This window comes from Priapulus caudatus, unplaced genomic scaffold (assembly GCF_000485595.1).
Source record: "Priapulus caudatus unplaced genomic scaffold, Priapulus_caudatus-5.0.1 Scaffold8, whole genome shotgun sequence".
NCBI classification, from domain to species: Eukaryota; Metazoa; Priapulida; class Priapulimorpha; order Priapulimorphida; family Priapulidae; genus Priapulus; species Priapulus caudatus.
The window spans coordinates 360,565-373,328 of NW_014577069.1; the positions used below are offsets into that span (position 1 = coordinate 360,565).

Consider the following 12,764-nt stretch of genomic DNA (forward strand, 5'->3'; position numbering starts at 1 on the left):
TACTAGCGCAGTCTTAGTCATCATGGGTACTGCACTTGCTACTAGTCATGTATGTTGTCAAGAAGCTGCTCTGATGTCCCATAACAACACACGTGTAATCATGGTTCACTACGTGTAATTACATGTAATAATTAAGCATTCATGTAGAGTAGCCCTGGCACAGAGAGTATATGTGCCGCAACATCATTGCATAAGGTCCAGCGTGAGAGACCGAGGGAGGGGAGAGGGAGAGGGTTAGTAATCTCCTTCATCTTTCAACAGCGGTCCCTCTGAAGTGTTTACTTTCACCGATGTTGCGCAAGGCCAAACGGTCAAGCAAGCATTGCATATTCATGCGCGTAGACGCTGGTCCAGTGAATGACCTGCGTGGCTCGAGCCAATGACCGCTGCTAGCTAGCAGTCAAGTGTTATAAGCTGGCCAGTACTTTCAGTGGGCGATGTAAAGGTTCACAACCTCTCCCGAGAGCTTTGTGTCTATCCCGTGTAAGAACGTGTGTAATTACCGTGTTGTCTACGGGGCCGCTCTTGGACTATCCCTCTTCTACAATCGGCCGTGACGTCCGAATACGCCAGCGCGCGTGAGAGAGATTCTAAGAAGGGTGTGGATGAATATCGAACGTGTTTCGCACGCGCGTACAACATGTTTGAAGAAGGTCGGCGGTTTTTCGATGGGAAAAGTCGCAACATAGCAGCAGCGCGACAGCACTCACCCGTGAGGCGATCTCGTCTGCTGTTAGTTGAATCGGGACAGAGAGAGGCACGATTGTGTCGCGCGGGACCACCAACGATACGTACAGTCTATTTTTCGGAACCTGGAGCCGCGCGCAGAGTAAGTTGAGAACACGCCTTAAAATAACATAACATTTTATTTAAGTAATACGTTCGCGTTTAACCGTCGAGGGAAGGATACACGCGCGTGTTTGTACGTACGTACGTATGCATGTTTTGGGGGTGTGATGCCAGAGCGTAAATCCTTTAACTGCACTCACAATATTGATGCAGACTCGAGAACCCAGCCCGCAGCTGTTTAAGCGTGAAGCTCAACTGGTTGCGTCTGAAGACGGCGGCCGTTGTTGGTGCACCCACTCACTGCTGGTCGTGCCTTCGCAGCCATAGCGATTTCTACTTGTTTCACGCATGAAGCAATGCGCAGCTCTGAAAACGTTCCAGTGTTAGCTTAAAGTTTTATCTAGCGATTATTTCGCTATTAGCTGTAGCGCCGACGCATGATGAAATTTAAGAAGAACGCTTTTCACCCCGTGTTTTAATCTTGTTTTGGCTGAGAAAATGCTCGGTTATTAGATTTTCTCGTTATTCACGCGAGCGCGCGTTTACTTGGGAGAATGTGCAACTAGCTAATTGTATTTTTGCAAGGATATTAAATGAGTTGGTGGGGTTTCCTAAGTATTTACTCTGCTTTTGCATTCAGCTGTGCAACCCTAACCATAACCCAACCTTTGTGTGTTCCTGCGTGTGGCAGTTTCTAATGCAAACCTTATTTTCTCCAGTGCAGGTGTGTGATTTGTTTAGTCAGTGAGCGGTGAGCTAGCTACAGGTAATGTTGTGACCACTAACCTGCCTTGTAACCTGTTGCATACTTAAATCAAGGGGTGTGGTGGTTGAACTTTTAAAACTTCTTCCTGGCAATTCTGTAGTGTAAAGAACGGGCGGTTTGTCCCCACACCGCACTGTCTCTGAATATTAGGCCAATCGGGGGGGGGGGGGTTATAATCCTGCAGTCATAAACTCTTTGAGATTTCATTGTGAGAAGGTGCCGTTGTGGATTTTTATTGGAGGACTGTCCTAGTTGTCTGTGTACAGTGTAGCGTGTGGGATAGGAGTTGGTTGTGTGACCAGCATCAGCATGTAGGTGTGCGGGCGGGGGGGGGACTGGCCCGAGGGGGGGGGGACTGCCCAGCGCGAATGTCGCAGCGCACGGCAGAACAAAGCCGTGGATATAATTATCACCCAGTAATCAGATGAGGCAGCCATGTATGCGCACTAATTGACAGAAGGGTGTTAGAGTTGTAGGTAAAGTGACGAGACAAGCAGGGAATCGCTGCTGTGACCGTGCCCCCGTGATTGTGAATGGCCTTCGTCGGCAGGAGTAATTAAACTTCTACCGACTGCCCTGCTGCTTGAGATTGCCGTACAATAACCGCATAGTTTCGTTAGGCTGCGAAATCTCTGTCAGGATAGTTTAAGGTCAATATATAGACTGTCTCTGTTGAGACAGTGCGTGGTGTTGCTGCCTCTGTTGAGACAATGTGTGGTGTTGCTGCCTCTGTTGAGACAATGTGTGGTGTTGTATAGACTGCATATGCTGAGACAGTATGTAATTTTACGAGTTGAAGTACTTCGATACTAGTGTGCTGCTGCCTGGGTGCTGTGGTTGTGTCGTGTGTGCGTGTGCGTGCTGCGTGCTGCAGTGTGCGTGTGGCGTGTGCGTTGCGCGGTGCGCGTGCGCGCTGCGCGTTGCGTGTTGTGATGTAATGTGTGTGTGGGTGTGTGCCAACGGAGAGTGCGTGCGTGCGTGCGTGCGTGCGCTGCGCTGGTACGTGTTATATTTGCTCCATTTAATGATACACAGCACTTCATACACAGACGTGATACAGCAGACTGCGTTCTGCCTTTTGAGCGGGGGAGTGTTTTGGCGCCATTGCTGCCGCGGCTGTGAAGCCCATCCTGTACGACCGTAACTCCGCCAGGAAAACAGGAGCGATATCTCTCACTTGTCATCCCGGATAAAATAGCAAAAATCGCATTTGAGAAAGCCTTACTTCGTCATCGTCATCGCGTAATGCGGAAAGCATATACCCGTTGCTGTACACGCCTCCGGCATTTCTGCCTCCTCTACGCTCACCGTAACAGTTCAGCAATGGTGGTGTGGTGCGCTTATAAATAGAAGAATGAGGAACCCGTCATATTTGTTATTATTTATCAGCTTTGTGCTTTGACATTTTAGCCCTCACTTAGACATTCGCTCAGATGAAGCTATTGCTATGCGTCGTCGGTGCCGTCTGTACGTCCGTCCGTCCGTCCGTCCGTCCGTCCAACATTCTGGCTCGGTCATACGATTAACTCCAGAACCGTTTGACCCAACATGCTTGAAATCGGGTATATTAGGCTTACTGCTATTTGCATCCCATATTGAACGTCACTATTGTGAGCACGCCAGTCGCACGTATTTCGCAGCCACGGCAATGTCTTTTGGCAAAAAGGGCGAATTGCCATTAGGTCAGTTTCAGGCGTTCAACGGATTTTGCCTCGTTTTTGTTATCGTGAATAATAACGGCCTACGCGTTTTCAATATTTAAAAAAATTATAAAAATTAGGTTAGTGCTTTGGAATATATAGGCACATTATATAGAACACGCCCCAGATAAACAAACACGTCTGTCGGCTCGTCACAACTCGTCTGGTTCGTTTTACGTGCAAGATTTCATTGACAATATTCTTTAATGCAAAAATTGGCTATTCTCCACCCTGACGATAAAACTCATATTAGAGTAAAGCTTTTACACACAAAACATGATGTCGAACGCAGCATAATATATTTATTTCGAAACGCCATCGCTAAGAAACATCAAAGCGTATAGCGCCATCTACCGTCACAAATTGCTGATCATTATGGCTTGATAAATTATTATATGCGATATACAGCATGCTAACCGTGCCTATGCCGCCCTAGAAACATCACACGAAGTAAACACTTTTCATGCAACAATTAACCATGAGGAAACACCATCTGTCACGTGGTATATAGCAGCTACATGCGAATCAGCGTATCCTCTCAATCTTACACGTTCCACATATCCGAAAGCTCCGCTTTAGCAGTGCCTAAATCTGAATATCTATAAAAACGTAAATTCGCGCATCATTTAGGTGAACCGCCATCACCGCCCAGCATCTCAGACTTTCACATTTTCGAACATTTATTTCACATAAAAAAATACACATAATTATCAAAGAGTATATAATGGCGCAGTTCTCCACATATATACTCTTCCGTGTCTATTAATGTACGTCATGATTGCCCTCAATTAAAACTTTTCTCGCTCACTCATTTGTAGTCCTTTTTTGGGTGAGCTACAGTTGCTCATTGACACGTCATTTGTATTAACTTTATAATGTAACCATCTTCTAAAAAGTTAGCGTTGTAAAACACTCGTTACAATTTTACTGCTGTTCAACAAGATTTTACATTAATAAACTGGCATCTGCAGGCAGAAAGAGACTAAAGTATACCTAGATTGATATTACTAACGCGGCCAAAACTATGCTGCATCAGTGACGCAAGTGTGCTCATCAGGCTCGCCGCGCCATGCTCTCGCTGCGCATGAATGTTGGTACGCGTCGCCGCTGTTTCTTTCAGCGTCATTGTTTTTTTAAACTAAATCGTTAGCTGTGCAAATATTCTGGCTTGCCCGATAGTATTAGCTGTCGTGCCGTTTGTTTGACACACCAGAGTCAGGACTCCTGCTGTATGCCTCTGCTAATTAAACAACCCTCTGAGAAACAGACCAAGAGCGCTAAGATCTCCCCATTCACTCTGCCATAATTCTATTTGTACTGCTACGCGTAGATGAGATACACTGCGACTTTTGTTGTGTGTGTGTGTGTACGTGTGCTTTGTGTGTGCTGTCTGTGTGTTGTGTTTGTGTGTGGTTTGGTTGTCTTGTGTGTGTGTTCGCTGCGTGCCGTGCGCGCCGTGCGTGCCGTGCGTGCGTGCGTGCCGTGCGGGTGCGTGCGCGCCGCGCGGCACTCTTGTGGATCTGGCGTGTGCGCCACCCGTCGTGTGTGTGCGCGTGCGTGTGTCTGCGCGGTCCGTGCGCGCTTGTGGCTGTGTGTGTCGTCGCGCGCGCTTGTCTGTGGGTGTGTGCGACCCTTATTGCGTTTTTAATCCATCTTAGCCATCTTAATTGGCCTGTAAGTTGTTACTTACGTTTGCCCAGCACTGGATGTGCCGGCCACATGCTGTCAGCGCTGTCTTTGCGTAGGAAACCATCTAATAAGCCTTCCCTCCAAGTGTCTGTGTTTATGCCGCTTCTGGACACCAGTCTTTGGCCTTCTTACTCTTGACCGCATCGTGGCGTGCGTGTTGCGAGGCCTGATTGCCCAAGAAATTCGCTATTTTCTCTGCGCTAGCGAAATGATTTTCCCCCAATGCAACCTAATAAATTTTTTCACACACTCATTACATATGGTGCTGCATTGGAGTTAATTATTCGCCTCACCATGGGTGTCGTTGATAGCAAGCATCAATCAAAATATCCCCCGATTATTCTTCGTCTTAGAACACGTACTATCAATAGCAACGAATTTAACAGCTTTGCAATCCAGTGCGAAAGCCGTACCGGCCGCGCAATCTCGTAGCCAATATCTGCTAAACATCGGTTCTCACCCCCTGGCTTGTCGGAGGAAATAATGGCGCGCTCCAGTCGGTATTGATTGTCAGGCAGACTTGCGCGAGGAGCAGGGCTTGGACGTCTCAGCAGCGATGCGACCATGATACCTCCCTACATCTGCATCTAGTTGCGCAATGGGAGCAGCGTCTGCCTACACGTGTACAGCGTGTCTGTGCAAATCGCAGCGCTGCCTGAATGTTCCCCCCGGCAGGGCGAAGGCTGCAAGCACGCCGAGCGCCAGCCTGGCTTTGAGGCTTCTTCCCGGTGTCATTAAAATTTCCTCATGCCTGTAATCCTTGGCGGACGAACAACATGCATGTTACAGTTGCGTGAACGAGGTGGCCCAGTCGCCAGAACAGGGCGAAAAAATTGATAATAAAGAAATTCCGCTTGTTTGTGGATCCGATTTCTATGTGCTTGTCGACGTGAATATGCCTATGGCTGCAGTTGCTAGCTGCGCCCAATAGGTGCTTGTTGAGTCTTACCATCTGCTGATTTGTGGCTACCCATAAGTTAGCTAGTTCAAGTAAAAATCCATTATCCAAGATCGTATAATAGGAGCCTAATGAAAACTTTTGAATTCACACCTCAGTATTAATAAGTATATTACTTATATAAATGTATTCGCTGCCTGGGTGTGTGTTGTGTGCTGTGTGTGTCGTGTGTTGTGTGTGTGTGTGTGTGTGTGTGTGGGGCTGCTGTGCGGCTTGCGTGCGTGCCGTGCGCGCCGTGCGTGCGTGTTATTATGTCCAGGATACGAGATTACACATCCAAGGGTAGAAATTAACTTTTGAACAATGGAGTCCAACTCCCTGCCCCCAAAAAGAGCGGCAGTCCGCCGGCAAAATGAGGCGAGATCCCGCAGTGTCTGAAGTTCAAACTAAAGATACATTAACAATAACGAATGCTGCTTATGTTGCAAGCATTTATTGCGTTGCATCGTCTGCCCAAATTTTCTTTGGACATTGCTGAAAAAAATACGCTAATTTCGCCCGTGGGGACATAATAAGTGAGCGTCGTGTCCTAGAACGAACTAGTTAGTATAGCAGCGCTTTTCAGGCGCAGTCACAAGGACTGTGTCAAATCAGGGCATCCTACCAGAATCAAAGTATTTGAACTCCGGACTCGCGTTAATTTCGCACCCTGCACATCTATGGCTTGCTCGTGTGCAAAGCTGGGGGATCAGGGCCGACTTTCATTATTGCAGTCACCGCGGTGTCAACTGTCATCTAGACATGCCAAGTTATGAATAGATTTTGAAGAAAGCGAGATCGAAGCAGGATAAACAGATGTCGAGCCGAGGAAAGGGGAAGCAGGTGATACGAGAAAACGTAACAGGTAGCTAAAATCGGAGAGGAATCCGAAAGGAGGTGATGCGATAGCAAATGATTGGGAGATCGAGATAGGATGGACGCATGACAAGGATAAATAGCCACGTAATTAAGTTAAGCACTGGCGTATTAGATTAAATGCCCTGCGACAGGCTGGAGACTAACCAGGAGATGCGTGTCTAAATGAGTAGTGTTTGCAATAAATCACGAATACCCGTAATACGAATGCTTTCACCTATGATGGGGGGGGGGGTCCCCACCCGTGGCGCCATCTGCACGAGTAAATGCTAAACTATTCCGACTATAATGTAACTATAACGTAAGAATCTATTTGTCAGGATGCATGTGTGTTCAGTCACGCCGGCACGATCGTAGATTCCCCTCCACAAAAATAACTTGCTACTATAGAACATAAACATATATCTCTGCGTTTACTTATATTACGAGTGCGAGTCGTTCATATAATATATTCGCGTCTGCTTGACCAATTTTTATTGGCATGGCATTTCATTAAATATGATCGTCGCCCGCACAACCCACACCTTTGTTGTCTGGCCGCGGTCTGCGCGCCTATTTGCTGGACTAATCTAGAAGCAGTTGCGCCCCGGTGTGATCAGCGATTTATGAGCCGCTGCTGTGTGCGCCAACCTGCCCGTGTCTGGCGTGTCTTACGAGAGGATACGTGAGCAAATTTGTATAGCAACGTGAGTATTTGTAAATTAGGCTGGAGACTAACCAGGAGATGCGTGTCTAAATGAGTAGTGTTTGCAATAAATCACGAATACCTGTAATTACGAATGCTTTCACCTATGATGGGGGCCCTGCACCCGTGGCGACATCTGCACGCGTACATGCTAACTATTACGACTATAATGTAACTATAACGTAAATCTATTTGTCAGGGGATGCATGTGTGTGTCAGTCACGCGGTCACGATCGTAGATCCCCCTCCACAAATAACTTGCTACTATAAACATAAACATATATCGTCTGCTTTTACTTATTACCGAGTGCAATGTCTATAGATTCGCGTCTGCTTGACCAATTTTATGGCAGTTGGCATTTCATTAAATATGATCTCGCGCGACGAACCCAGACCTTTGTGTCTGGGCCGTGTCTGCGCGCCGTATTTGCTGGACTAATCTAGAAGAGTTGGCCCCGGTGTGTGATCAGGATTGTATGAAGCCGGTGCTTTGTGCGCCAACTGCCCCGTGTCTGGCGTCTCTTACGAGAGGATACGTGAGCAAATTTGTATATTAACGTGATATTAATGGTAGCAAACACTGGGAGCTGCAGTCGTTCTCACGTCTGCTGCTGCGGCGGGGGCGTAGGTGCTGCCGCCTGGTTCCGGCCAAGGTAAACACTGCGAAAACAAACACGCGCGTTAATTGCCTTGCGGTCTCTATAATGCGATTGTTTTCCGAAATGCCGCGCGCGGCAAAGACGATGCGCGGTATTCGATACTTGGTCTCTCCGCGGGCTGGCCGCGTCGCGTTACGTACGTTCTATAACTGGCGCCAGCTTCCCTAAAGGATCACCCGTCGCGTCCTGTCTGGCCCGGAAGTCCGTGGAAATTAGCGCTCGTCGGCAAACGTCGGCAAACGTCGGCGTAATGATCGCTGTCGGCGCGCGATCGCGTTGTCCGTCTCGCGCGTCGGCGACGGCACTTTGTCTCCGCTCGTCGCCGTGTCTCGCGCGACGGCGGCAGTGTCGCCCGTACGGCTATCAATATCGAGGGTTAATGTGACAGGACGAGTGCGCGATGAGGGCGCGGTGACACTCCGTCCTGCTCCCTGCCGCCGCTGCTGCTGCCGCCCGCTGAACTCTTCGACGGAGAAAGGAAATTAATGATTTGCCGCACCAGTGAAATACAGATAATAGATGGGGTTGGAGTAGATAGATAGGGCAGAGTGTCTGTGTAGAGGCAGGGTCGAGAGGTTACCGTGTGCGGACGTGACGGGGGACAGCGGTTGTGAAGCTGTGGCGTTATTAGAATCTCTACTTCGAAAAGGTAAGGATAATATTGGTGCGGTAAAGCGTCGGTGTGCTAGGCCACGATGTTGCCCTCCTCACCTCTTCACCTCGCACCGCACGGTGACTACCGCGTGCTCTTATACAACTGTCGAATTGGCGGTGCTGTTTTCTTTGCCCGTGGTCGAATCGAACGCGAAATCCTATGAGACGCATATAGTTGGCTTCGATTATTTATTTGCGTACGTCGCTTCGCAAATCTAAGCGAGATGTTTGCGTAGTGAAGGGGCGTCTATTTGTAGGTCTCTCGCCCCCTCCCCATACACACACAGCGTCATACGTACGTGGTCAATCTCGGCTGTAGTTGACATTTCGTTCTGGGGCCTTTTTGTAATCTGACGTGCTGTTTATTCGATCCCCGTGAGTCAACAGCGTTCTAAATCTGCTCGCCGATCGCGTGCTTTCCAGTCGACTGCGAGGCAAATCTGTGACAGCTATCGGAAATAAGCGAAATGCAGAATTTCCTCGTGTGTTGTTTGCGCTATGCCCACCTCTCGGCCTCTATCTCGCTCTCTCTGACTCACTCTCTCCCCCTCTCTCTTTCTTTCTTTCTCTCTATATCTATCTCTCTGACTCTAAGTTCTTTCTTTTTCTTCCTCTTTTTCTCTCTCTCTCTCTCTTTCTTTCTCTCTCTTTCTCTCTCTTTCTCTCTCTCTCTCTCTCTCTCTTCCACACTCTCCCCTCTCTTTATCACTTACTCTTTTTCTTCCTCTCTATTTCGTTATCTCTGCTTTTCTTCATCTTTCTTCCTCTCGCCTACGTACCCACGTTGGTTGGTACTCGCACATAGTTGATCTACGTTCTGCTAGCTATCACATATTTATCTGCTGCCAATAAGAGGAATTGGTTCAAATTAGTTGTCAAAGTTGGGCACGCACCGTAATAAAATCCGTTGTAGTGCGAACCTATCGTTAGATAAACCGTGTGTGTGTGTATGCAGCCATGATTCGCGCAAGAAGAATAAAAATGAGCAATGACACGATAATAATGATGCGCACTGAGACGAAGAAGGCCATAAAAATTGGAACATTATATATTATTATTATAATATATATATATATAGATTATAAGATATATATAATATATATATATTATATATATATATATATATAATAATAATCATTATTATTGGAACATATAAAATTGGAAGAAGAGCCGTCCAAGTAATTACTGTTTTTTACACTACCGTTGCGTTACGCAGATTGCTCACTGAATTTCCCCGTAGCTCTGCCCACAGACACAGCGCATATATACAGCTTCATTTCCATAGACCATCCATATTCATTCGTAAAAGAAGATACTACTCCATTATTAAAGTAGTAAAAGTGAGTACAAAAAGCAAAGTTCTATTGGCTTACTATTGATTTCGCTCGCAAGCCTGTGTCCTCCAAGTTGTTCAGTTTTGCGGGATAGATCACGCGCTTGTGCGGATTTTCGCGGCTTTTCTCTCGTGAGTGTCGTTTAGCCTCCTTTTACGTTTGCCGTTTCGCGTAACGCCGACGGCTTACGCTATCACCTTCCACATTGCGTTTGTCGGCGTCTGTGTGCGGGAGAAATTGGGCACGGGCGATTGAAAGCGGGGACTCGATTTGTGCGGGGGCGCCGGCGTGAAGAATGAATACATTCTTCCCGTACCGGTCTCGCTCAATATACGCAAATATTACTCTCACTTTCTGCGCTATTCAGTGCATTGTTGAGCCCAGCCGCGCCGTGGAGCCGCGGCATGATCCGGCATTGTCGTGGTTGTCGGTCAGTTAGAGACCGCGTGTGTTGGTTTTTATCGACTGTCTGCGCTAATATATATATATATATATATATATATATAAATACATATACATATACATATACATATATACATACGTATAGTTATTGACAAGCTGTCGGTGCCGCGGCTCGGTGCCGGATGCCTCCGCCCGACGTACCGTGCGCCAGGGGAAACAGCGCCGCCATTGTCTTTCTGTTTATGTCTTGTCGCTCCGGCAGGTGTTCGTGACAGTGTTTCACCACTGTCGCCATTCTGCTCGTCGGGCGCGCAGGGTTCAAGGGGACGGCTACCACATCGAACTGTGCGTCTTATTTGTTCGTTACGTGTGTTGTTGATATAGGAGCAACACCGCGGTAGATTCGCGCGCTAAGATACGCGTGTAGATTCACGCATCACTCGTCCATGGCTGTGGGTTGTCTGATTGTACCACATGCGAATGGATGTGATGCTAGGGTTGCGGGCGTGGGTGGGGTGGGTTAATGTAAAGCAGTATTTGTCATAGTGGACACACAACCGATGTCGCTGTTAAGCTACAAGGGGCCATAAATGAGCAAATGTGGTCTAGAACAGTGGCTGCGTAAATAGGGTCAGCGGGGAGGCGGGATACGGAGCGGTCAGGCTGTGCCTGTGTCGCCCCACCCTCCTGGCTCCACGACGCTTTGGGGAATTGCCTGGAAACCGGCAATCAGCATACAATGTGCGTTTCGTGGGGGTCGACTTCCTTCAGGTGTTAGCCCGTGTGTGTTCGTGTTCGGTATATAATGATGTCTAACGCGGCATCGTGTGTCGTACCGCCTCTGTGTATGTATGTATGTATGTATGTATGTATGTGTGTATGTGTGTGTGTGTGTGTGTGTGTGTGTGTGTGTGTATGTATGTATGTATGTATGTATGTATGTGTGTATGTGTGTGTATATCGCCTCTGGCTTTGGGCCCAACGATTATCCAGCGTGCGTTGTTAGTTATACGCTCGTCTAGACTGCGCGTGTAGCCAGCGGTCACCTACCAAACAAATGTATGCGCTACGAAACAAATCGAGCATTGTGGAAATAAACGTCTAGCCATGGGCGGATGTACCGTGTTACATGGCAAATTATCTCGGTCTCCTTTGTCAGCGCTGGCGGATCCGGAAAGAAGGACCGTGGTAACAGCGTACGCGTATGCAGCATCTCCGCGGGCGCCATCTATAAACAGATGTGCAGTCAGGAGATGGTCGCGAGTTCCCCCCGTGCTCTCTTGTCGTAAGGATTAGCAGTATTATTTGTGTCTCGTGCGTGCGTGTGTACGTGCGTTTCGTGCGGCTCGTGCGTGCGCGTGTGTATGCCTCTGCATGCGTGAGTGCGTGCGTGCGTGTGTGCGTCTCGTGCGCGTGTGTGTGCTTCGTTGCTGCGTGCGCGCGTATGTGCGTGCGTGTTTACAGGCGTGCACGCGCGCGTTTGGATTGTAATATAATAATGACAACATCATTTAATTCAGAATAGTTTAGTTCTAATTCACATTAGCGATGACTTCATTTGAGAAGGCGGGACGGGGAGTGTATTTGGGAAGGAGTGGCAGGGAGTGAGTTTGTGAGGGCGGGTTAGGGAGGCAGTTTGGGAGGGCGGGGCAGGGCTGTAAGGGGGCGGGAGACCATTAAATAAGCGCGGTGGCTATTCGTGCCCACTCCCTTTTTTGTTACGAGACGATCCGCATAATATGTAAATGAACATTGGCCAAGTCGCATCAACGCCAGGAGCCCTACGTGTGGTCGTTGTGCAAGCTATAGCGGCAACAGTCGGCGTCTGGTCGCATCGTGGTGCGCGCGCAGCACATGTGCTGTGCAGTTGGCAACGAGGAGGCCAGAGTGTGGTAGTGATCATCGTCTGCCCGAGGTGTCATTACAGCGCGCGCGCGCGACGTGTGACCAGGCGATTGCTCCAGCTGCGAACAAGTCCGTACACATGATCAGCAGGAGTAGATTAATCTACTGTTGACATCGCGGTAAGCTGCGTGCTGATTCTTAGATCTCTTAGATCTTAGAATCTTATATTCTAGATGTAGATGGTAGATTCTAGATACTAGTTTCTTGATTTTAGAATCTTAGATTCTTAGATCTTTTAGATCACTTAGTGATATGTGCGGGATGATTTTTGCTAAGGAGTAGTCGCAGGAGCGACTGAGGGAGGGAGAGAGAGGAGGGGAGGGTGAGAGAAGGAAGGAGGGGAGGGAGGGAGAGAGAGAGGAGGGGAG

General features: G+C 48.2%; 1 protein-coding gene across 1 annotated transcript in view; it reads left to right on the forward strand.

The window, feature by feature from the left end:
• Positions 1-400: 400 nt before the first annotated feature.
• Positions 401-12,764, forward strand: part of LOC106806175 — a 23,861-nt gene continuing 11,497 nt past the window's right edge. Inside the window, exon 1 of the mRNA XM_014808043.1 lies at positions 401-829. Within this exon, the coding sequence (XP_014663529.1) occupies positions 641-829 (189 nt within the window). The 5' untranslated portion in view covers positions 401-640. The remainder of the gene's footprint in view (positions 830-12,764) is intronic.